At 37.0% G+C, this 27,919-nt stretch overlaps 1 protein-coding gene across 1 annotated transcript in view; it reads right to left on the reverse strand.

Annotated features, from left to right (window-relative positions):
• LOC126763775 (serine-rich adhesin for platelets) overlaps positions 1-27,919 on the reverse strand; it is a 399,576-nt gene that overhangs the window by 303,622 nt on the left and 68,035 nt on the right. Inside the window, exon 4 of the mRNA XM_050481555.1 lies at positions 22,490-26,145. Within this exon, the coding sequence (XP_050337512.1) occupies positions 22,490-26,145 (3,656 nt within the window). The remainder of the gene's footprint in view (positions 1-22,489; positions 26,146-27,919) is intronic.

Consider the following 27,919-nt stretch of genomic DNA (forward strand, 5'->3'; position numbering starts at 1 on the left):
CGTGTAAAGCGGAAACTCTGTTCCGTAAGTTTTGATGTTGACGGCATTGACTTTTCAATAACATTATAAAAGATGTGTACGTTCTTCTGCCGAGCATTCGATGTCTTCATTTCAGTTCTGGAAATCGTTCTTGTAAACAATCGACTCAGGTGGAGATGAAAACAAGATGTGTGCATCTACAAAAACTCAACGGATTTCAGATGAAGCGAGCTCACCCTTTCATTCTTATAGTATATTTTAACTGCATTCAAAGTCACCAGTATATTAGAAAGAATATTTCCCTTTCCCCGCTTCTTTCCGGTCAAACTTAAGCTACCACCCATAAAGATAACTACTTATGTCGTATGTGGATGGATGGTTTAGTCATATATTGAAGTAAAAACAAGTTTTGGCTAGAACTTGACGTGAATTCCTTCAAAAATAAATCAAGTGGTCGACGACAAGAGTCATTGAGATCATTAAAGAGTCTACACTGTCAACTTAATGTAAAGACAAAACACACAGCAACCAAAGGGCTCTGCAGCCACATCGACTACCAATCAAGAATTCTGATGGCTTGCTATCTGAGCTAATTATTGACAGCCCATTTATTTTATCGTCACCATTTGTGACAGTCAGGCGACGCAATCATTTATATTTTTAATTAGCAAAGAACTCCTTGGTACAGAACAAGAAGCCTGACAAGTAAAGCGTACGCGGCGCATGCGCTGACACCGGCTTTGTTTCTGCTGAACTCTGTCCGCTTTATCCGCGCTGTTCTAGTTCAGTTTACCCATTGGAATTCTATTTATTTAGTTCGCTTAGTTCGCTTAGTTCGTCGTGGTTATCTCCTGAGTGAGTTGCTTAAATTTGCATGGGTAATTAGTGTACAAAAAGCATCACAAATGCAACACACTGACAAGTCGAAAATTTGTAGCGTGCGATAAAAGCGTCTGGCAGTAGGATACCCAAAGTCAACATGGCATAGATAAAAGGATTATAGCATGCACACACTCACAGCGTCTAAGGTATGAGGCAACGTCCCGCACGCATATGGCTTCTACACGCAAACGCTTTGCTTTGTGCAGCGCATGCGCATGCGCGCGCACGCACACGCCAACAGTCGCTTCGATTTACATACTTTTTAGTCAACATGTTAGCCGGCTGTCGTTGCGCACGATATGCCCGGCGCAAAATGCATTTCGACAGCCGCTAAGATTAGGCACCAGAGTTATCTCCTATGTGCTGCGGTCCCTGCCGCAGTCGGGCGGTCAGTTGTCGCTGTTGCAGCGGAAAATTTAAGCGCGTTTTTTCAAAGGTTTGACTAGGATTGCGGCATTGCTGGCGCTTTTGCATGCTACGAAAGGTGAAATGTTTCATAATACTGCATATCTTCGAAAAAAACGGTAGACTGATTTTTTCGACTGATCATGCATTTTATCCGCTCTATCCGGATACATGATATACATGTTTGTTGGAAGGTTTTAGCAGCCGAAAAAATTTGTATCCACTTTATCCATTCAATACAAAGTGTCTACGAGAGAAAACATAATTTTTCACTTTATGGCTCGTCACATATTTTATCCGTTTTATCCGAAAAATGTTAAACATGTTTGTTAGTAGATTTTGGTGCTAATCTAATGTTTACAAGGAGTTTTAGAGCCGCATAAATTTTATCCACTTTATCCGAATTTCCAAAGTATGCATTTGGACTTGGATATGAGAAAATTTAGTCATAATTTGAAGGAAATTATAACTAAATTCTGCATTAAACGAGTTTCAACTCAATAAACAGGTTTTGGATCAGTCTGGATTACAAAAGTAATGTATGTACATACATACATATGTTATTTGTTATTTTCTCTCTCTGTTCCATAATTTGGTTTATTTTGTTCGAATGTAACCCCCTGAGTTCTTGTTTAAGCCCCGCAGTATTCCTACTTTTCGCATAAAAGCCGAATCTTATTTGCTTAATCCGAAAACTGCTGTATAGTTTTTTATGTTAACAAAAACAGTTCTTGCAATGTTAATATTTGTTTTTACAAAAGGGTGAAAGCTCAAAGCCACAACATTGATATTGCACCAACAAAATTATGTAGATATTGCTATAAAGTATATCCACAACTAATTTAGCAACTTCGGATAAAAACGGATAAAATATATTTTTATCCGAAATGTGACAAATGCGTAAATTGGGTCTAAATTGTTATTATTAATTACAGAGTTAACTTTATTTTTTATCCGAAGCATTAAAATTGCTTAAGTTATACCAATTTTAAAATAAAACGTATTTTTTGTTTATCCACAAGTAATTTAACAACTTCGGATAAAAACGGATAAAATCAAATTATATCCCAAAATGAGAAAAATGCATAAATTAGGTATAAATAATTAATTAATTCCACTATAAACTTTATTTATTATTCTAAACATGAAAAAGACATATTTATTTTTTATTAAAAACATTCAAATTATAAATTATACCAATATTAATATAAAACATATTTTTTGTTTATCCGAAAAATAAAACATATTTATTTTTTATTTCAAGCATTAAAATTGACTAAATTACACTAATATTAAAAATAAACGTATTTTTTGTTTATCCGAAATAAAAAATTATTTGAGTCCAAATATGCATTTTTTCAAGAAAAATGTTTCTGTAAAAAATTAAGTTTCACAATTTTTCAGTTCCAAAACTAATTTACCGCTAAAATTACATATAGCGTACCACAAGCTTAAAGTCAATACCACTTTGTTTTTTGATTTTCCATGCCTTTAACGTTTAAAACCGAATAACTTTCAAATCAGCTAACCATCTTCATACATCTTCGCACTGCCAGCTTAAGTTTATTTGTTATTTCTATTTGCACCCATGAATATACATATTTTTTTTCGCCTTGGGATTGCTTTTCCTAGTTATGCCTAAACGTTTCCTAGTTCAACCCTTTGCCATGCCAACTGCCTACTGTCACTCACTAGTGTTTACTACGTTTTGCCGCCGTCGCCGATTCATGGCCTTAAGTGTAGTTTAGTGCCATCATGCCATTTCATTTCAAAGTTGAAAAGCGCAGTCAAAAAGCGATAAATAAATGGCAAAAGTTAATTGGTTTATGTCAATCTTGAGGGCAGAAAATTGCCCGCATCGCCAGACACACGAATACACAGCGCAAGCACACATGTGGCGTGGACCCAATCGCTCCATATATACTCGCACATGTGTATGCATATGAGTCCCTGTGAGCGAGTTGCAAGTGCAGCATCCGCGTACGCTTTAGCCCATCCTGCAAGTTGGACGTAAGGAATTTTTATGCAGAATAAAGACATTACACGGACAACGCTTGCGCCCCGCCCCGCCTGCTCTTTCAATAGGCACTTGCTGTGCGATTTCCTACAAACCACCGCCGACTCGTGGAGAACTTTGCTTGGCGCAAGCTTTGTTTTTACTTTAATTCTACATTTCTGCCGGTAGGCAAATTGGACGTCTTTCCTCACACGCTGATACCGAATAATTGTTGGATATTGCTGGCTTCTTGAATGATTTACGTTCCTCCGCCACAAAAAAAAATGAAATAAAATGAAAGCAACTCACAGCGAAATGCACCGAAGTAAGGGCTCCAATGTTGAAATGACAGATTATCGAACGAAAGAATGTGATTTATGTGGTGACTAAAAGCCACACGGAATTCCATACAACATTGTTATTTTAATTGCTTTGTTTTGAAGTAAGGCGCTCTCAAACAAGGTTTGCAAACATTATATAAAAATGTACCTAAAATTATTTATCAAAATAAAATAATAACCGCTATCATTTATCTGGGTTATCCGGTAGGAATTATAGTCAGCAAAATGAAGATTTTTGTTAATAACGTAATTCAAATATTAGGATATGCCAATTTTGATAACAAATATAATTTATCCGAATTATCCGGTCAGAATAAAACCTTAACCACACCTGCACTTTTATTTAATGCGTAAATAATATGATTATCCACCTGAAGTATAAATACAGCGTAAAATAATTACTGATACAGTTTATCCGATTTATCCGGTGAGAAATTTTGTTGGAAAAATAAAAATATTATGTAGTAGTATAAATAGATCAACGATTTAGCATCTCTTGAAAACAGATATAAATTATCCGAAATAACTGGTGAGCAAAAAACTTTACAAATAATATAACATATAACTTTTTCAAACAAAATTAGTAGAATAATATACTCCAGGCATAACTATGGTACAAAATAATTACTGGTATAGTTTATCCGAACTATCCGGTCAAAATTTTGCTTTAAAAATAAGTAAATTATGTAATACTATAAATAGATCAACAATTTAGCATGTCTTTCTAACAGATATAAATTATCCGAAATATCCACAGAGCATTAAGCCCAAATATCATACTTTCAGCATACATACATATGTATATACATTTTCTCACGTTTTATAAAAAGAAAACAATGTTTTTGGGCTGAAAAATATTGTCGAATAACACATTTATTTCTGATATTTCACAAAAATAGAATAAAGAATTTTGGAAGAAATTTCTATCAAAAAATTTATGTTTAGACAACTTGAATAATGTCGGGTAATGCATTTTCCCTGCAAAAGCTAATAAGCTTAAATTATATGCTAAAAAGTAGTTTGGATAACATAGATAACTACAGATAAATGTAATATGTATTAAACTTCTAAATATTAGTTCAAAATTATTCAAAATATTAATTTGTGATAATTCGGATAAAGTCGGATAACGCATTTTTCCGAATAAGAGCTACTGAGCACATATTATCTGCTAAAGAGGGTTTGAATAACCAAGAAATCTACGGATAAACGCAATATATATTTAATTTATAAAAATTAGTTTAAATATTTTATGTGTAGAGAACTCAGGTTAAGTCGGATAATGCATCTTTCAACACAAAAAAGAGTTAAATATGTTAAAAGAGCGTTTGGATAAGCCCGGATAATCATAATATATATTAAGTTTATTAAAATTAGTCTAAAGTTAGTTAAAAATCTAACTTTAGATAGCACGGATAAAGTTGGATAACGCATTTTCCAAACCAAAAACTATTCCGCTAAAATCGTCTACGAAATTTGTTCAAAAAACCAAGTGACTCACTACATAGGTTGATTTTATGGTGGAAAATACCTGTAAATGCTAGTTGACACTACGTTCGCACTAATTATTGTTCTGTGCATGTCATCAGCTCGGCAGTTGTGAAATTTTCCCAAATGAGAGCGTTTATAGTACGAAAGTTTATTGCAGCTTTCCGAAAAGCTGCACATGCTTTCATTATTTAGAAAGATTATTAAAAGTAAATAGTTTGCTCCAGCAGCTGAGAAGTGTCACATTCTCTTTTTCCCAGTTGCATGAAAGTTGCATGAAAAAGTGCGCAACAGTGTCATTTGTTTGCGCTAAAATTGTGTGTGCGAAAACACACATTAGAATCGCAACAGAGTTAGACTCTACTGTCGCACATTTAATTTTTTTTCGTTTTGCAAGAAGAAAATATACTTTATTTCTGTCGCAATTACAGCTTTTGCATATTTTTATGTTTTTATTTTATCGCCTTGAAAATTTCCTAGTAAATTGTCGTGGCAGTGCAAGTGTGAGGCGTCAACTAGAGCTCGACTGTGAGCCTCGTCAGCACTTATGAATACATGTGACGACTGTGACGGTGGGGCACAACTGTATATGTCTATACGTATGTTGGTGGGTATGTGTGATTTACTAGTTGCCTGCCGGTCTGCGCGCCACAAAGTTGACATTTCTGCAGTTTTATATACAACTAGCAGTGGCTGACTGTTGTTTGTTGCCGAACAGCAGCGTTCTCTTGAAGCAAGCAAACTCAACTTGGCATTGGACCCAGTTCAGCTGCGACTCAGCGACACAAACGAGACTGTGTGTCAAATAGTAGTGAATTTTTTCCAGGAAGCCCCGAAACATATAAACAAGCAAATAAACAAAGACAGCATATTGCTACCGCCGCCCGTGCAACACTCACTGCGGCGCCTACACAACGCGCGTAACTCATTAGAGCGCGGTTTCTATATTTCTACATATAGTATATATGTAGAGTAGTGCTTGTGTGCTTCTTTCCTAGCGTCGCAAATCTGCACTCGAATATGAGCTCCTTTTACTTCAATTATCACATTTCAGAAATGGTCACGGACCACGAAATCTTAACTGACGATATGCGGCAAGCGGAAAGATAGAATGACGAGATGACGACAAGATGGGTGGCAGCGCACACAAACGGACACGGCGTACAGTGGTGGCGCGGCTGCTAGTAGCAGGAACTTGTATGTCGCGCACTCGAACTCAGTAGCTGGTGCATCTCCCATGTATACTTGCCACGCACATAGCAAACTAGCTAATATAATAGGATTTTTGTTGAGAGGAAAATCTAAGCGCAAGTGTGGCTCTTGCTATGACATTGTCCCAGGTCCAACTTAGTTGACTGATGCTACTGTCCACTAATGTTGTTGGCGCGACTTAGTCTTCATGCCAGCTTCACAGGGTGTCGTTAGACAGCACCGTCCGCATATACAAATACATACATATATGTTCATATCATACATACACTTGAATATGATGATGCGCCGCCGTAAAGTCTTTAGCATATTTGTTATTCCTGCAGCAATTCCTTGTGGCAGCTATAGCTTTGCCACATTGTTGCCATAAGTCTTGTTTGTTGACATTTATGACATCTACACATGAGATTTGACAGTTTGCAATGCAAAAACGAAATTTTCCTTGACTTTATGTACATTTGTATATACATACCTACACGTATACAAATGGATGTGCATATAATTCATTTTTTGTTATTTTCTCATTTGCAATATTTTTGGTTTGCGGTCTCATCGTTGCCTGCGATAAGGCAGTATATGCAACAGTTGGACAAATGTCGTCTGCGGCACTGCCAGGCATTGACATTCAACACTCATTTCGTGCTGTGCAGCTGCATTGCTTATTTCATTGTAAATTTTGCTATGTTTCTACATGCTCAAGTAATTTTCTATGGAAGTTTGGTAATAGAATGCATGTTAGAATTTAATGAACAAGATAACTGTTGAAAAAATATTTATCCGAAGTAAGCTGGAAAGCATACTGAGAATTTGCGCTAACTTGACACAAGCACTTAATAGTGATAAAAATTATTATCCGCGCTTATCCGTACATTAAAGCACTTAAAATTACATACACTTTATAAAAATTTGGTAATAGAATGCGTTTTTGAGTTTGTTATAAAAGGTATCTGCTGACAAAAAACTTTATCCGAAATTATCCGGAAAGCAAACAGAGAAATTTCGAAAACCTGATATCCTTGTGGCATTTCATGGAGATGAAAATATATTATCCACGCTTATCCGCGTTACCCATACATTGAAAAACTGAATAAAATTAACTAGAATGAATGTTGTTTCAAAATAAATACAGAAATTTTGGTTTTCAGACAGCCTGACAACTTTGGTGCATACAGTTGTGATTAAATTCTATCAACCGCGCTAATCCGCATTATGCGTACATTGAAAAGTGAATAAAATGATATAAATTTTATGTTTTAGATAGTCGAATAAGCCAATAGTATTAGAAATATATTATCCATGCTTATCCACCTAATCCGTAAAAGGAACAAACTGAATAAAGTTACAATAGAAATAATGTTGTAACAAAAAAAATGTATAGATTTTTTCCCGGATAAAATAAATTAATTAAATGAAACAAAATAATATATTTTTAAATTAAGTTAAGCTGAATTATCCGGTGCTATGTCTATGTATATTTCAAGGAATTTTTTTATTTCATGTAAACGTAAATATATTTAAAATGTTAAAATTTTATAAAACTTTAAAGTGATTAAACAGCTATCAATATCGCTACGGATAAGCTGTATAAAGGCACTTCTTGTAACAAAATGTCCCAAAACTATAACCTACAAAATTTTATCAACTGGATAAACAAAATATTTATCCGTATCAAATTTATATAGATACATTATTCTATAGAAATATATTGTTACATTGTATTACACGTTCTAAACTGGTAATAGTTTTTGAGTGCGCAACAAATAGTGCCTACGATGTAAATGCTACTTCCGGATAAGCCGGATGGTACTAATTTTAAATGCCAATTATTTATTCAAGCGTAAAAAATAGTTTTAATGACTTAAACATTATTTTGGGTAAATCGGATAAAACTAGTTTTTATTTATTTTACTCAAGTTGTAAAAAATGGTTTAAGCGTTTTAAAGTCGTATTTGCATAAGCCGGATAAAGTTTTTTACTGCAATTCTTTCTCTCGCGTGCCACAGTTATAGCAATTATTTAGTTAAGGTGTAATAAAAAGTTTCATGGTCGCAAAATCTCTTTTGGATAAGCCGGATAAAGTATTTTATGGCAATTCTTCTTCTTAAGTACCACAAAGAGATGTTAAGTTAAAAATTTTCCGTCGCATAAACCGGAAAAAAGCAAATTTCATTGAAAAGTAATATTTGAGGTTCTCTATAGTAAAGAGTAGCATAAAATTTACTTGGCTTGCCCCACGGATAAAGTGTATATAAACATTTTTGCTATAAAAACGTTAAAAAAGTTATTTTAATAACATTTAACACACAATTTTAAAACCTAGTCTAGAGTAATGTTTTATCCGCACTGTTCTAAAAGCGTTATTTGGTTAAGGAATTTATTTTTTTTTACCTAAAATTATATCGAAAATAAAAATTTTTTAACTACAACTTAATTATAATTTTATCCGATCTTTTCCTTTTATCATTAATTAAAATAGTGTACGCTCACTAAGTGGCACATTTGAAACCATCTTACCGAAACTTCAATATTCTGCTTGTACAGCCAGCTGTTTAAATATTTTGATGAGCAAATGTTATCGAGCGAAATGATTGACTTAATTTGACAGCCAACAGACGACATTAAAAAAATGGAGAAAACAAAAAAAAACCATTTCGCAGGAAAAAAATTGAACGAAAGCGCAAAGGTAGAGAAACATTCTATCGCTGATTGGCGGCACACAAACACACATGCATCCACACACATACATATCTCTTACTTATCTTCATGTTTTTCACATCTGATAGCTCGCTTTATATTTTCGACGCTTGCTGCCTGCTGCTTCAACGCTCGATTGGCGATGAAAGTGCCTCAGAGGCACTAAGTATACATATATACACACAAATAAACAAATGTATGTGTGGCAGCATGCCAAAGGGTGAATGTGTCACATGTTGAAAAATACATTTCACATTTTCAATTTTTCTGCGACTTTTTTAATCCGCACACTCCATTGCCGGCAAACAAGCACAGCACAGGTAGTTGTTTATATGTATATGTGTTTGGTTTTGTTGGTGTGTGTGCGACTGACCGGCAGAAAGTGGCAAAATTAAGTTTACGGATGCGCTTGTTGCCGCCGTATTCCGGAGCCACTGTTGCCACTGGCGCTATGCTGCCATTGGCGCTTCTGTGCTGTGCTTTGCCATGCGCTGCTGTGTGCCATGTACTGTGTACAGCAACGGCCGCCGTGACATGTCAACAGCATTTAAAATTGATTGATGGCTTGATGGGGAAAAAATGTCAGCTTAATGATTTGGCTTTCAGAATTTTTGCAATTTTTTCTCGCTCTCCTGTTTGTACACAGTTACAAATGTATGTAGGTATGCATGTGTCGTTTTTTCTTCTTTGTTTTAAGTTTCGTTTGCCTGTTCATCTGTTGCCGTTACCTTTCATTTCCTACTCCTATGCAACCACATTTCGGTTACATTTGGGAATTGCCATCGCTTATTTTAAATCCGTTTACTTTTAAATGTTTTAATTTCGTGTTCTTTTTTCCGTTTTCTATTTGGCCTCTTTGTCACATTTGACCGATGCGCTGGCAAGTGAAAGCTTTTAACCTACTTTTTGGGCTGAAAAACAAAATTTTGTATCGTGCAGTGCATTTGCTCCCGATTGGCACTGTATTGAAATTATATTCAAATGATATTTATTAGTTAGTAGGTTTCTTGCATTTTGAGATAAAAATTATTTTAAAGCTTGACAATTTATTTATCCGAGTTTATCCGAGAATGTAATTAATTGAATCATTACCCATTAATTAAAAAAACTACTTTCATAAGCCCTTAAGTTAAACTTAAATCCGGATTTTTTTGTTTATCCGCGTTATCCGAATTTTATCCCTTTTAGCCGAATTTTAAAATATAACTTATTTACCACAATGCGTGGTACTACAATGTTTTAGGAACATATTTTTCAATATAATTCGCTTATCCGCTTTATCCACCAATTAGAAACGAAAAGCCAAATATTTATATAATAGTATTTAATAAACCCACTGGCTTTAGAAACTTGTTATCCACGCTTACCCACTTTACCCTTCAATTAAAAGCATGTTGTGATAAGCCAAAAAGTTTCAAATACACTTACTCAAAACTTGTTATCCGAGCTTATTCTGAAAACTGGGAAAATCCAAGCCTAATGCTTTAACTTACTCCTCAACCTTAAGGAACATAGAATGCTCCAATAGATACGGCTTAATATAATAATTAACAATAAAATTAGTACGCGAAAGACTGTTAAAATATTTTATAATCCTAACCAGGAAAATTCTCCATAAACTTTACAACTTTTTATCCCACAGTTGTGGTTTAAATATTTATCAGAAATATTGCTTGTCCGCTGTTATCCGATATAATAAAATGTATCCAAATTGAAACATAAAACCGTATTTTACATTTTATTTCACAAGTAGTTATCATAATGCTTATCCAGACTTATCGAACATTATAAAAATATCATAAGAATTGGAACAGTTGAAAATTTTTTACATTTTAAACCGAGAATAGCTGAATATCTTTATCCGGTGTTATCCGAAATAATAGAAATTATCCAAACTAAGAAATTAACAAGTACGCAGTGCTAGCTTTCATATTTTTAATTTTTTTTTACCGGCTTGTTTATATTAAGTGATCTAGGTCGTTTTATATTTCAACAAAATCTCATTTTAGTGAAGTTAAGTGAGTATTGTAGTGTTTTCTTGCAATATATATATTTGAAAATTTATCCGCGCTTAAAAATGTTGGAAATTGCTAATAGTGAATGTTATCCAATGCTATCCGAGATTATAAAAAATTATCTCTAGTGTAGAAATAACGAATTTATACATTTTATTTGAAGAATAGTTTTATTAACATTCATCCGATGTTATCCAAGATAAAAATTATTATCCGAAGTTTTCTGGGAAAACAAAAATAATCGAGTTAGATATTGTTATATTTTTATCCGAGTTCATACTAATTGTTGTGTGATATTTTATAGTTCAAATAGAAGAAATTGTTATTTTCTTACAATTTATTTATCCGTGCTTAAAAAATGTCGAATGGGAAAGATTTTTGACTTTTTGTAGTGAAATTAAAGCTTCAAATCAGGCTGCAAAGCTTTAATCAGAAAAGATTCCCAAACATATTAGAACATCATATCGTATATGAGAATATTACCCACACGGTAAGGGCAACTAAATCACATTACAATACAGCCAATTATAAAACATCCATCAAACGGACTTACAATGCTACACTTTATTAGCAACACTTGACACTTGATGTGGCCCTTACAGCTGCAACAACAGCAGTAGCCGCAACTGCTACCCTTCGTGGCAATATAAAATTTGAGCAAAAAGTGATATGAAGAGCGCAAATGAGTTTGTCAGCAACTGACGGCTAAAGAGTTATTATCATGTGCAGCAACAACATAATAATAGCCATCAAGCAACATCGCTACTAAATACATACTATACTTGTATGTATATGTCTGAAGGTGTGTAAGATCTACCTGCAGTAGACAGCAGCAGCAGCAACTTCGCACATTAGCACCTTGCAAAAACGCAAATTAACAACACTTCATGCTGAATTCTCAGCTCTTCTGCTGCTCTGCACTGCTTTTTCGCTGTATTTCGCTTTCATTTCGCTCGAGGGCGTTCCAACGCAGATTTTTATATCACTTTTTTTGTGAGTTCTTTCACGTGTTGTCAACATGTTGATTGCATTACATGTCTTAATCCCTGCTGGAGTCTGGAGCATTTTGTTGCAGTTTAGTTAAGAAAAAGTTGGCTAAAAGCGTGGTGAGGACGGGGATAAAAAATGTGAGAGTCTGTCTTATTACATGCACATTTCTGCTAAGTAATCCGTCTGCTCACGCTGTGCCCATTGCTTCCGCTACGGAACCATACTGAAGCGATTTGCAAAGTACTTATTTCAAGGTTGCAAGTTCGGTGGAATTGTAAATGACTTTCATGGCGTACATCTCTACATACATACATAGAAATAGTTTTTACATACTTTTTAATAAAGCAATGTTAAGTTTATTGTTGACAGAGGGCGTTGGCAGTGCTTAATTATATGCGGTAGTGCTAAATGAAAGCTTATTTTTATTTGGTTTGATTTTTTACAATGAAAAAGGCAAAGATAAGTAAAAGATGACTTCGCCTAGGTGCAGAAAACTTAAATTATGTGATTTTTAGGGTTATCCGTGTTATCCGGATTTTATACGTTTTATCCAGATTTTTAAATGTAATTCATTTACGGTCAAAAATGTTAATGGTTAAGTACAAAAAACATAAAATCTGTGATTTTTAAATTTATGCGTGATATCCGAATTTTATCCGTTCTATCCAGATTTGCATATATAACTCATTTACGATCTACAATGTTAGTGGAACATATTTTTAACATATCTTGTACTCGTATATCCTAATGTTAAATATCACAAATTGAACTTGAATAGAACCTTATGTTTTGTATTTTATCTGAAAATGAAGAAACACTTCTTTCATTAAATGTGAAACCACATACATATATGATCTTTTTCTCTCTAACTCATGTTTGAATTGTTAGACCTGGTAGCGGTAATTACTTACAAAGAAAGGAAGTTCGAAAGCACACAACACAAAATATGCAGCGAGCAAAATTTAAATTTTCCAGAGCTTTGAGTTTTCATTCAACATTTTATAATTATTCTGCTATTTTTAGATGCTTGCCTAATTATAAGTAGCACTTTACGGTTATCCGTTTATGAAAATTTAATAAATATCTAACAGCTGATCTACTATATAATAAATACAATTAACAATTAAAACATTGTTATCTACACTATACTTGCTACGGTTAAAGGAAAACCGTATTTCATACGACATTCTCCTTATGGAAGGAAAAGCGAAAATGTGATTTTTATATGCTGTTCTGCTTAAATTTGTAAAAACTATGATTCTTGGGTTATCCGGTTTTATATTTTTAGCATATATGAATCAAATTGCAGTTTTAGATAAAAATTTTATAAAATTAAACTAAAACAACGTTATACGTTTTATCCGGTAGATACGGATAAGGCAAAAATTTAATATTTGAATGCTAGCGGTGATTTCTAATTGCTTTTCTGTTTAAATTTGTATAAACAATAATTTTTGGGTTATCCGTTATTACATATTCTCCATAAATAAATCAAATTCTGGTTTTAAATACAGTTTCCACGTTATCCGTTTTAAACTGTAGACACGGATAAGCCAAAAATCAATTTTTGAATGATATTACGCAATGCTAGCATAATTCGTTGTCGGCAAAAATAAGTAATAATTAAATACCCATACTCATATGCATACTTACAATGTCTTATTGTAAAACTGTGATATTTCTCAGGCTTCAAGGAAATATTGTCGACTTTTTTATAAAGTAAAAACTGCCTTAATGACATATTTCCCACTTCAAGCCGCAATCACGTACGCACATTGAAAACACGCACACACATTCATACATACATGCACTTGCAAACAAACAAAAAACGAAAAAATGCAAGTGAACGAATGCAATGTGGCAACACTGATACATCAAAAATTCAAGCATTTGTTTTTGTCTGTATTTTTGTTGCACATGCATAAATAATAACGTACGTGCGGCAAAACAGTTATCCTTACGCATTCAACGAAGACCAAGTTATTACAGTTGTGTTATTGTGACCAATTTTGCCTGCCACTTGGCCTAAAGTGCCAAAGGCCTAGAGGCCTTCAAAACTTTATAGTTAATAATAACTCACTACGTGTTAGTTGTTGTAGTTGTTGGTGCTGTTTTTGTTTCAGTTCATATTTATACTCATTCATATGCAAAAAGCATAGCGCAAAGCTAAGCGTTGCGCCGGTTGCGAGCGGTGACGAGGCAATGCAGGAGAAACACAAATATGCCATACATACGGTAGATTGTGAGGAAGATAAGAGTGTAGGAGCGTAATTGCCGGCATGCGGTGAACAATAAATATAGGGTTCAACTTGTATTTGCTTGTTATGATATCACTTTTCTATAGTGTGAAGTTTTTATAATGAAAATTGTTGAGATTAAGAGGTAATGTTAAGTTAAGTTTGTATGAAGTTAAGTGCAAATTGTGTTAGGATAAGTTTAAAAATATTAGTTCTGGTTAACTGAGGTTTACCTTTATTTTTATCCGTATACCATACAAATTTAAGTTACGTTATGTTCAATGCATTAGTTAAAGCTACGTTAAGTTAAATTAAGTTACGTTAAGTTACGTTAAGTTAAGTTAAGTTACGTTAAGTTACGTTAACGTTAAGTCATGTTAAGTCAAGTTAAGTCATGTTAAGTTATTAGTTAAAGCTACGTTAGGTTTAGTTAAGTTACGTTACGTTACGTTACGTTAAGTTAATTTGAGTCAAGTCAAGCCCAGTTAAATCATGTTACGTTAACTTAAATTAAGTTACATTAAGTCATTAGTTAAGTTAAGGTAATCAAGGCAAGTTAGTTAAGTTAAGTTAGGTAAAGTTAATTAAAGTTAAGGAAAGAAAAGTTAAATTAAATTAAGTAAGTGTATTACATCTGGTGGGGATTATTTTGAAGACGCTAAAATATGGATGAATAATTGCATATTTTGAGTTTTATTAACAATTTCGGCGTACTTTTTCGATTCCTATTTTGAGGCCCCTCACTCGAAAGTCTTCCAAAAACTAGAGAAACAGTCTACCCACGCCTCCAAATTTGGCACCCTTTAGGCAAGCAATATCTTCATGTCTATATATTCTCATCACTTGCAATAATTTCGCACGCAATCTCACGAATTCAGCTACTGCACGAAGCGTCAACTTGATGCGACTTTTAGCCCGGCTATGAGACCGCCAACACTACGCTACCAGACTTAGCATTGCGCTCTAAAAGCCATATAAAATTTATTAGCGACGCACGCACGTATTGACGATCTGCCAAAACAAGCTTTTATTCGCTTTTTTCGAAACTTTTCGTCTGGCAGTTGCGGTCAATGTGGCTGAATTTCCCTGAGAAGCCGACATATTTTTCGGTTTTTGGCTTTTCTGTGCGCCACACATGCAAATGTGGCACGCATGCGCTGCAGCATACTTCATAAAGCCGCAATTTTTTTGTATTGTTTTTGGTTTTTGTGTGTTTTGCACTTTGTGAAGGTGAAAAATTGCGAAACGCATCAGATAAATGACTTTTGCGGTTTTCGAAAAAAAAGTTGATTTTTTCTTTTTTTGTTTTATTACTTTAATGCCACTTTTTGATGTCTTCTGTGATGACACGCACTCACGCAGCATTGCGCTAACCGCAACGCTTTGCATGCGGGATCATAGGTGATGCGCTGATGGAAACTTGAATATTATTTGAGGGCTTATGAAGGTCTCTAAGCAAAAAGGGAAAATCAGAGTTGTCTGCATAATTGCGGCGAACACGCGTGGGATGTGAAGGAATTGATAGTTGTTTTGAAAAGATTTTCTAGAAATTGTTGATAGTTGCTACTTATTTTAGGGAATAACCAAGAGGCCTTACCTAGAGAGAAGAGAAACTTTGAGTTTCCAGCAGTGTCGCAACGGTGATGAAAAGTAAAATATAAAACAACGTATTTCACGCAAGTCATGGTCACTTTAAAGTTTATTACCTGTAAGTTATCGAATAATTTTGCCGGTGAGAAATTCGCCTGAAGAGAATCTCATGTAATTGCCTGTCAATGCCTGCTTGCTTTTTATCAATAGGAATAAGAGTTTTTATCTTTCATGTACCTTTATTACTAAATATTATATTAAACTGATATTTATTTAAAAATCAACGAAAAATAACTCACATGAGAGATATGTACATACATACATATGAAATAATAACTAAAGGGGCTAAATTTAATTTTACATAGAGCATAAAAGACGAGAGAGAGAGAGTGTGTTAAAATATCCTCTGCTTCCAAATTTATATTTTAGTATCGAAATGTGCACAAGGTATTTTAAAAAATAAACAAAAACAATAGCACTAACTTTTGGTTTATGCCCGTCTTTTTTTTTTTTCACTTTCGGGACATGTGATACATTTTTAGTTTCTATCCGTGTTTTAAAATTTTTTAGTTTCGGGATCCCGAAAAATTTCGGGACTGACAACAATAAAGTGCTGTTTGACCAAATAAATATAAAACAACGTATTTCAAGCCACTTTAAAGCCGTATTTCAAATTCAAATTTGTGTGCTGCGAGCTGAAAATATAGCTGGTACATGTACATATGTACATATGTATGTATGTATGTACATACATAAATGTGAAGATAAGGTCAACCGTAAAATCGGAATTAAAAATATGTTAGTAATATGGGACTTAGACTAAGATCTGCATCGATTTCGCTCGTAATAATATTCGATATTTAAACTCAAACATAGCATGCATAACATGCATAGGTATGTATGTACATATGTACATATGTATATTACAGCAACGGTTGCCAAAGTTTCAATTTCTGCCCAAATCCAAAGTTAACAGCGCTTTTACTATAAAAAGGCTTGAATTTATATATCTGCTATTATTTAAAATAAAAAGAAATATTAAGTATTAAAAAATACGTATTTTTAGCTTATTCGCGTTTTTTACAGTTTTTTCACTTACGGGATCCCGATCCAGAGTACCGAAACTTAACATACCTTTTCCAATACAAAAAACATGAATTTACTTGACATTATTTAAAAAATAAAAATAAATTTATGCATTAAAAAATACATATTTTTAATTCATACCCGTTTTTTCACTTTCGGGATCCCAATCTCCGAGTCCATATAAGAGTATTCATATGAATTTTTCACTCAACATGAAGTATGATATAACGAACAATTCTGCATCCTTAACTCAAAAATCACGTTTTTTGAGTTATGACATTTTTTGCAAAATATATTTTTAATTCATACCCGTTTTTTCACTTTCGGCATCCAAATCCCGAGTCCGAGATGTACACGAAGTGCTTCAAAATATAAAATAACCCTACATATTTATAGTTCATTGCCATTTTTTATCTTTTCACTTTCGGGATCCCGAAAAATTTCGGGACTAACAACACTAAAGTGCTGCTTGGGCAAAATAAACACGAAATAACGCTTTTCGAAAAATTTTATGGTAATATTTTGGCAAATTTTTGAAATTACAATAAACAGAAATATCAGAGAGTATTTAGATATCCTTTGTTGCATAGAAATAACTACGTGTATTAAGAAATAATACAAAATTTTATAAAAAAAATTTCTAATATTGAATGTAATATTATTTATATAATGCCTTAACCTTATTTTTTTCCTCCTTCTAAAAGATTTCCTACTTATAAGCTCTTTCCTTAATTCCTAGCGTCTAAAAAGCTTGCTTTATTCTTTTCTAGCCTACAAATTTGCATGTCCACATGCAATGCATTTGCATAAATGCAAATAAATATTACAACAATAACAACAAAATACAATTATTTGCATATCACAACTAAGTGGAATGTATATAAAGCGGCAATGCCATGGCTAAACGCTCAACTCATAAAAGCATAAACGTGTAGCAAATAAAATGAGCGCTTCAAGAAAACAAACAAAAACAACAACACATACTAGAATTAAATTGAGATCTCCACATGGCATGCAACATATTGAGTAGTGTTTTGTTGTTGTAGCAGCACACTAGCGGTAGTTGGCTGCACGCGCTGGCAGCCAACAAGAAGAATCAATAACCTCGCATCACGGGCGAGACTTATAAATGCCCTAAAAGCTATAAATTTCCAGGTCAGTCAGTCGGCGCGATGAGCGGCAGTGATTTACATGCATGCATGGCAAACAGACAACCAAAACAATAACAATAACACAGGGAAGCGCACACAGCTACACAAACAATTGCAAATAGCAGCCACCAGCCACATTAACCGGCAGTTGGCATGTGCCACGCGGCTATTTGCCGTGCAGCAGCGCAACAATGTTGGTAGCTGCAGTAACAACAACAACAACTACGAACGCCAGCAATAAGCACAGCAGTCATCAGCGTCATTGCGTGCAATTTTCGCATTGTTCCAGCTGCTTTTATGCCGATTGATTTTCGCCAGCGCATATATTACTTGGCAATTTTTCTGGTTTTTAATTTAAATGCGCTTTTTCCCCGCCACATTTGTTCACTTTGCGAATTGGTTTGTTCGTTTTTGCTGCGCAATTTTCATGTGGTAAATTGAAGTTGCATGTTCGGCACAACAATACGCAACTAAATGCTGCCATACATCAATTGGCTCGCATGTATTTATTGTCTGCCAGCGCGCGGCAATCAGCTGCCAATGGTCGCTGGGCGCTCCACTGCCGTGCTATGCGCTCCTCTACGGTGCTGTGCCCGACTCTGTGCTGTGCTCTGCGGTTGCCTACTGTTCTTTTTTAATTAAAACACTAACAGTACACAAATTAAAATTTTGCAAACGAGCTTTGCATCTGCTCTGCGCCGCCGCTGCTGCCTCGCCACAAATGCAAATAAAACGTTACACTTAGCACTCAGCACACGTAAGTGCTTAAATACCTGCAGACAGACAGACACATAAACACATAAGCATATTTATACATGTCTATACATTTATATGCATATATATGTATATACATATGTATGTAGGTATATAAGTATACACCAGAGTTATTCTCATTTGTTCAGTTGATGGCTCGAGCTGTGGCATGCAATGATGCATTTTGCATTTTACATCAATGAATTGCCTAGATGCGGTAACAGTTATGTGTATGTATAAATGGGTGTGTGTGCCAGCTTGCATGCTGCTTGTTTGCATATCGGGCTTTGCATTCAATTGCAGTTTTAATTAAATGTGACCAAGATGAGTTTGCCCAAAATGAAATGGCAACGACACAAGCAGATAGGAAGCAAAAAATAAAAAAAAGTCAAAATAAATATAACGAATGTTAAAAATGTATAATTGGAACAGTAGAAAGATGGGTTGCTGAATTTAAATGTGAACGTACAAGCCTTGAAGACGATCCACGTGAAGCACGTCCAAAAATCGCATCGACACCAGAAATCATAGCCAAAATACAGGATATGGTTTTGGAAGATCGTCGATTGACTGAGAGAGATTTAGTAGAGGCACTACACATCTGATTAGACAGTGTGAGCCATATTTTAAGTGAAATTTTGGGTTTTAGAAAGCTGTGTGCACAATGGGTGCCTCATTCGCTAACAATGGCACAAAAACACATTCGAATGCAACTTTCTCAGCAACATTTGGAGCGCTTTAAAAAGCATAAAGTGTATTTTGTGCGTCGATTCATCATTATACATGAGACTTGGGTCTAGCACCATGATCCAGAATCAAAACAAGAGGCTAAAGAGTGGTGTGAACCTGGTTGTTCCGCTTCGAAACGAGTTTGTGTCCGAAAATCGGCCAAGAAGGTATGGCTAGTTTTTTGGGCTGCGATAGGAATTTTGTTTGTGGATTACTTGCAAACTGGTAAAACAATTAATTCTGAATGTTATTACAACCTTTTCGATCAACTGAAGGAAAAAATTCGTGAAAAAAGACCAGGTTTGCAGAAGAAAAAAAATCATTTTTTATCAGAACAATGCACCGTGTCACTAGAGCATTTTGACAATGGCTAAAATCCATAAATTAAAGTTCGTATTGTTGGAGCATCCATCGTATTCACCAGATTTGGGCCCCAGCGACTTCCATTTGTTTCCAGAACTCAAAATATTTATGCGTGGCAAGCGTTTTTCATCAAATGAAGAAATCATAACTGCTGTTGAAGAGTATTTTGCAGACCTTCCGGAGAATCGTTGGAGCAAGTGTATTAATGGGAGATTATACTGAATAAAACAGTGTATTTTGAATCATAAAATTGTGTTTTTCTGATCAAAAGACAAAACTTATTGAACAACTTGGTATGTATGGTATAAGCTAGAATATCCTTCACAGCCGGGCTTCTTATCAGTTCGATCAGTTTGTATGACAGCCAAAAGCTACTACTATGGGCAAAAAATGGTAAGACTTTGTTCAAAACTTTGAAATTCTTCATTCTTTAAAATCAATGCCGTCCCACTCAAAGTAAACTCCCTTGGCCTCAAAGCATTTGTCTTTTCCAATCCTCGAAACAGTTGTTAAAGTAAATTTCTGGAATAGCCTTCACTGTGCGTAACTATTCAGATTTAATGTCTTCAATTGACTCAAAACGGATTCTCGGGAGCGGTCGTTTGAGTTTGCTGAATTGCCATAAGTCACACGGAGCTAAATCAGCAGAACACGGCGAAAACCCCACGAAGAATCATGCAGCTTGCGACGGTGGATTATGGTGGTGCAAGAACCAAGAATTAACGACGCATACAGGGTTTGTCCGGAAATATTGATCCAATCGTTACAATTCTTTAGCGCGATTTCCAAGCATTGAAGGTATCACGGAAGGCATTTCCCGGAATAGCCTTGAGAGCCGAGTTGCATGATGCATGGATCCCCTCTGTCGCCTCAAGATACTTGCCTTTCATCGGCCTTTTCAGACAAGAAAACTAAAAAAGGAGGCTGTAGGGCGGCTGCGAAGGCGTTGGGATGTCGGCCTTTGGTCACTTTCAGACATGTTCACATTTTCTTGGCACACTGGAATTTCTGGTCGTTAGTGAGCACTTTTGGGACCATCTTCGCGCACACCTTGCGTATGTTGAAGTGCTTCGTCACTCATAAACCAAAGATTTTGATAAATTTAACATCTGGGCAACCAAACGAATACTGAGTCGACAGTCAGAGTTCAAAACTTTGCGCACACGAATCACATTGTCGGTGTTTGTCGAAGTCGCAGGTCACCCAGCACGGTCTTCATCTCCCGGCTCTCCAAAAAGGCCTGGTGCTACCGAAACACACTACTTCATGCTAAAGCAACACTTGGTAAGCCTGATTGATTATAACAAACGTCTCTGCTCTAATGAACGCTGCGCACGTCGCGCAAAATATTTGATCTGATTTGTTGTCGATACTAAAGGATTTTGATGGATGGCAGTTATATGATATAGGAGTCCAAACTAATGGACTGCTACTGGGTATCAGGTTGAGCAGCAATGTACGAGATTGCCAAGAGTCGTGTACGGCTGTCACCCGAAAACTCGATCAACATTAAAAAACCCATGAATTGTCTACACGGTGATCTATATAAAAGCATGGCAAGCATCAAAACCCGATAGAACGAGCAACCTGGTTGCAAAACAGCAAAAGTCAAGTATGAAACGTTACATCGAAAATACTATATACAATGTTCCTACTGACACTTGATAGAAGGAATTGTAGGGACATGATTGGAAAACTCAATGGTCACAATCTGGTGGCGGCACACGCCTACATAGGGTATGAAGCTAACAGATCGGGAAACTGCACAAACTGTCAAGAGCAAGACACCAAAAAAGCAATGGAGCTTGCGTACCTGTCCCGCATTGACAAGGCTACACTTTAAAGATTTGGGAGCCCACGGTATGAGATACTGCCAGAGGTATGGCTAGTGAGCCCACAAAAACTGTTCGAGCCACTCGATTGGAAATACCATCACTAGAAGCACCCGGCTACACTTGGAATCTGCTATTGATGCCAAACAGCGAAAATTAAGAACGACTGATGCGTGGTTGTAAACTCAATTATAACCGTGTAAGCGATGTCTACTCCAATAAAGAAGAAGAAGTCTGTATATACTTTTCTCGGTCCTATGTAGTAAGTACTTAGTTTAGTCTTGTCATATTTTGTTCACACCGGTTTCGCTCTCCTACATTAGGTTGTGAGAGTCCATTTACTCTGAACTATTTCTACAAATTTTGTATTATGCTCCCACCACTTGATTGTTCGTAGCGGACACAGTATTATCTCTGCCACGGTTTCGTCTAGAATGGCTCCTAACTTAGCCAACTCGTTTGTTTTTTCGTTGCCGAAAATGTTCCTGGGACCGGAAATGCACATTATGGAAAAATAGAGTTGCCCTTCCAGTGAGCTTAATATAACTTAAAACAATGCAACGGAATCTCCTTAGTTTTACTGCTTGGAATACAAAATGCTTGAAAGGTTTCATATACAATGGCTTAAAGTAGAAAAAATCGATCTCATATGGTACAAAAATGGCTTAAAATTTTGAATTCTAATACTTTTTAACTGTCTTCAAAATAACCAAAGTAAATATATAAATTAAATCAGGTAATTCACTCACCTTCTTCACTTGTATCCCGCGTAATACCTGGCGTGACCTCATCCTCCGATGGTGATTCCACAATGCCACCTACTTCGATGACACTTTGCACCGAATCTGCCGAAGATGATGTTGACACAAATGTCGCAGACGCTGTTGTTGGTGTAGTTGTATTTGTCATTTGCATGCCATCGCCAACACGTTCTGTTTTCCTTAATTTCTCTGCCGACACGTTGGACGTATTTTGTGGCTCATTTGGCAAATTAATAGTCTCCAAATGCAGCTCCGAAGCGATCGCACCGCCGCTGCTGCTGCTCAGCACATCGGCGACAACTTGTTTTGGTGTATTGACCGCCATTTCCGTTGGCAAATCTTCGCTAGCGAGGTTAATGATTGCCGGTTGTTTGCTGCTGTTGTTGTTGGTATCGTCAAATTGCTGCTGTTCTACGCCAACGATAATGCGCTCGAGCTTCGGTTGTGGGGCTGCGGCGGTGTTGGGGTTTTGTTGGAGTTTCTGTTTGTTAATTGGGATTTCTAATTTAGTTGTTTGCAGTTTGGACGCGCTCGTTGTGTGGTCTCCGACGGCAGTAGTACTGCTGTGCAGTTCGATTGAGCCACGTTTTTTGGGTGTCGGCGTGGGTGTGTTGGTGGTCGCAGGTGTGGATACCTTGTTACTGTTCGTACTCTCTGTGGATTTGTGTTCACGCTTCTGCGGTATGGGTGGCGTCGTCGCTGATTTGGTTGCACTGGTTGTGTTGACCTCTACGTTAGGTTTGGCTTTCTTGGCTGACGTTGGCAGACTAATCTTGATGTCCACTGTTTCGAACTGTGTTATTTTTTGTGGTAGCACGACTTCCGTTGGAGTTGGCGTTATAACTTCTTCGATTTCTATGACTTCCTTGGAGTTGGGCAGCGCAGGCTCGATATTTGATTCAGCAGTCAACATTGGCACTAGCGGTGCCTCGATAATATTTTTATGCAGCACATAAATTGGTTCATTGTCTAGCAAGTCTGGCGATACGCTGGTGGGTTCGGCCGGTGTGGGAATCGTCGCCTTTTTGTTTTTCGCTGCTGTTTTCTTTTTCTCAACTGGTGTCTTCATATCCATGTGTACCTTTTCTTGAATCATGAAATTTCGCTCTTCTGTCAAGAATCCAGCGGTCAACTTCGTAACATCCAAATTTTTAGGTTTAGCATCAAGCTGCTCACTGAGGCTCGTAGTTTCTTGTTTGATCTGTGGCTGTTCGTTCTTGACAACTGAAGTTTTAATAACGTCTGATTCATTGCTATTTACTGTTTCTGCAGCTGCCAGCGTGGAGTCTTCTTTAACACTCGCTTCTACTTCGGGCTGCAACAACTTCATATCGTCCACCTTAATTTCCTGCTTCTCTTCGCTTGTGTTAGTAACTTGTTTATCACTTTCAACATTTTCTTTTACGGTTTCAACTTGTTGTGTAACACTTTCTTCAGACTTTCTTAGCTTATCGTCACCAAAATCGAAGCCTTCGTCCTCACACAACTCATGCTGAAACAGTTTTTCAGCTTCTTTCTTCACCTTCTGATAGCTTTCAATCAGCTTTTGCGCCTCCAGCTCCAAGCGCCGCTCATCATCGGACTTCTTTAGCAGTTTAGCGCCCTTCTTTGGCGTCTCTTTCGTGGTTTCACTGCGACGTGTCACTTGCTTCTCACCATCCTTAGTCACAGTCAAGGTTTCACTTAACTCACGTAAGAGTGTCGGCCTTTTAGTGGTCCCTTCGACGCTCTCACCACCCAAAACTTGTTCGACATCTTCATATGAGTCCTGCACTTGATGCTCACACTCCATATACTCCACAGCGCCCGCTTCGTTGCGTTGCAATTGCTTACCACTCTCCGATAAATTCAAAATACCCCTTTCAATACTTTGCTTATCTTGTGGATTCTCGGCTAACTCCGATATACGTGTCTCCGCAGACGCGGTGATCGTCATCGGCTGACATTTGTCGGCTGCCACACCGTCAGCATCGATCACAATGCCGAGCTGATCCAATTCGTTGTCGTGACTGTGTACCTTCTTCAGTTTGGCGCGCTCCTTGTGCGACTCTGTGCTGGTTTGTACCTTCTCCTCGCCGGTGGCATCGCGTGTACGTATCTCAGTGTAGGCATTTTGTTTGCTCTCGAATTGTCGCTCCTCGAAGACAGTTATGCGTGGCGTACTGGCGCCGCTAGCACGCTCGGCGTACGGTTGTAGCGTAAAGGCAATGGGTTTGTTGAATTGTTCCGTCAAATGATTGTTGTATGTTGGTGACAGTGGTGTTGTGTTGCTCATCACGGTCGTGATTTTGCCACCACCGGATTCCAGCAGCTTACGCATTTCATCAGACAGTCCGTCTAATGTATCCACACTAGAGCTCTCATGCAGTTGTGAAGTCGATGTGGTGGACTTAATTACCTGCTTCTTCGTTGTAGTCGTTGTCTTAGTATGCGCTACCTTTTGTGTAGATTGGCGCGTCTCAGATTTAGTCTCCGATGTTTTGGTCTCAGACTTTACCTCCGACTTTTGTTCCACACGCTCTTCTGACTTATGCTCGGTATGCGTCTCACTGGTCTGATTCGTGCTATTCGAGCTACTGCTGGTCGTAGTTGTAGTCTCGGCCGTTTCGACTTTGGACTCATTGACCGCATGTGTTTCGGCAGGTAATACTTCATTCGACTCCAGCATTTTAGTTTGCTTCACACTTTCGTTTACTGCTGCATTAGTATCCACCATCTCTACGGCCTCCATTGTGGGCTTTGTGTCTGTCTCACTTACTAGTTCTACGCCTAGTTGCACTTCAGCCGTTGCTGGCGGCACATTGTTCGACACCTGATTAGCCGTTATCACTGCTTCAATATTGTCAACAGTATTTGGCTCATTAGCCTTGGCATTTTGCATATCATTTTGTTCGGCCCTAATAAATGCCGCGCTCACTTCACCCTCACTCATTTGGTAATTACGGTCCGACACTGCTGCGGTCGTAATGTCACTTATCTTATCACTTTGTTTCACTTGTTGTATATTTTCTGTTGTTGTTGTTGTTGCTTTTATCGGTTCATTCATTTCAGTTGCATTCTCTTTCACTGTCACTATCTTTTCACCAAGAACTTCGCTTGTCGGCAGCGTTGCGTCCGCCTCGGACACCTTATCACCTTCGCTTGTGTGTTCTAACTTTGTTGTGCCTTTCTCCATTTCTGGTACTGTTGGTGGTGTTACAGGTGTGCCCAAAAATTGCGAATTTCGCGATTTATTTGTCACTGGCGCGTGGCTCTTAAGCTCGTGCAAGCCTGCCTTGTCCGTCTTTGCTGGTTGGTCTGTGGCGCCACTAGTGCCAACGGTCTCGTTTGCAGCGGGTTCGCGCGTCTTCAATTTTTCGAACTCTACCACGGTCTTTGTAAGTTCCTCAACTCGTTCTAAGCTTTGTTGCGGCTGAGCGACGTCTGTCTCTTTTGTAGTTTTTCTACCACTTGAATCCTTTGTCTCCTTTCTGTCTTTCTTTTCGTTACTTTCAGCTTCCTTTGTCTCCTTCAAGGCTTTCGTGTCTTTCTTCTCCTTACTTTCAGCGTTCCGTTGCTGCTCGTTGACCTTATCGACTTCAATGTGATTTGCAGACTGCTTGTACTGCTGCTGTTGGCTCAAATCATCCACAATTACGATCGGTCTGGAAGAGTCAAGAAAATTACGATAACAAGAGCGTGTCAAAACGTTTACGAATATTTAATTATTTTGAAATATGTGCGACAGCTGTTGGCAAAGCTACACAAAACAATTAGAAAAAGTTGCTACTTTGCTCTCCTTTTCAACTAATTATCGCCAAGAGGCAATAACTGCCACCAAATTGGCATGTTCTTTACCGTTGTTTTGGCAATTTATCTGTTCGTTTTTATATTTTTGTTTTTCTAAACAACACAACAACCGCTACAACAATCGGAAATTGCATACACAGTTTCCAATCCCAGAAATTTGAATACTCGCTCACCTCTATGGCTTTGTATTCGCTCAGCGTTCTACGTCTCTTCTTCACAATTCTAACTAACTAACAACTCGTATATCTTTCTGCTGTGTTCTCACCTGTACGGCGTTAAATTAAAACTTGTACTAATTACTTTTGTCCACAATGCAGAGCGTAAAGGCACGGCGTCAACGCAAAATGAGTCGCTTGTTCATCATAAGTGTCGCTGCAGCGCTTCACGTTATGACTGTTACCCCGCTCTTCACTCGGCACCCGCCGCCTTTGTCAGTAATCTACATATGAACCCCTACCATTTTAGCGCTTTGCGCCTCGGTGCTACCGCTTCGCTATCATTGCCTACCGTCGCTTATCATTCTTTTCGGTTCCGTGCTGTCATTAACACTTTCTTTACCCGCCACCCTGCGCGTCTTCGTGCTTTCATTTGTATTTCGTATTACTGTAGTCTCTGCTCCCCATTTTGGCCAAATTTTACTTAGCACATTTGCATTGTACCGGCTTTTTTAGAGGTTATCTCGGACTCTCTTGCATATCTACTCATATACAGTCATATATCACATTTTGTTTTGTGTTGCTTATTCCATTTAGAGTCAGATAATTCACTTTGTACTAACTAAAATGCTCTCTACTAATTTTGCTGGTTTCTTATCTATACATAGCACAGTTTCTTATCTTGCGCTGGCACTAGCCACTAATGGATTCGGTTTGGTAATGGAAGTTCAAAGTGAGCGGTGGAGTGGAAAAAAATATTGATACCGGGTGAAGAAGTTATCGTTCAACAGCTCCTAAAAGTATGTGAAGGGAATGTTTACCCATATGTATAGTATGCATCAAAGAAAGAAGGTATTCTTCAGTGTCCCTCTAAATTATTCAAACTTCCATCGGAAGAATTTCTCAACTTCACTTAGTAAAAGCATCTGTAGGCTTTCTAAAAGGTTGTCTAGGAGATTAAAGCACCATATTGCAAGCTCAGATGATGGCAAGTCTCAAAAGACGATCTTTGGAATATTCCCGCCTAAATATTTCGCTTAGTTGAAGCATCTGCAAGTCTCAAAAGAAAAGCTATAGTATATTCCTACCCAAACTGAGAATCAAGAAGTCCCTAGTTACGCTAACCGCGTAAACATTTCACTTAATCGAGACATCTGCGATCTTTATAAAAAATATTCTCGTTGAAGCATGATTTTGCCAGCTAAGCTGATTGAAATTCCCAAGAGACGCTCTATAGGACCAGTCCTATCCGAACTCACAATCTAGATGTCCACATTTTAGTCAGCCGCCTAAATAAGTACTGCAATTTTTGCTTTGATCTCGCAGCCATAACTAAGATGTTTCTATATTCTATAAACGTTACAGTTCGACAGAAGACAGATAATCTCAAAATCTGGAACATTTATTGCAATCCTATGGCTCTGATTCTACTGACCTAGAAAGCTATTTATTTCAAATTGATAGGTGGAAGTAT

Source organism: Bactrocera neohumeralis, chromosome 6, assembly GCF_024586455.1.
Source record: "Bactrocera neohumeralis isolate Rockhampton chromosome 6, APGP_CSIRO_Bneo_wtdbg2-racon-allhic-juicebox.fasta_v2, whole genome shotgun sequence".
Taxonomy (NCBI): domain Eukaryota; kingdom Metazoa; phylum Arthropoda; class Insecta; order Diptera; family Tephritidae; genus Bactrocera; species Bactrocera neohumeralis.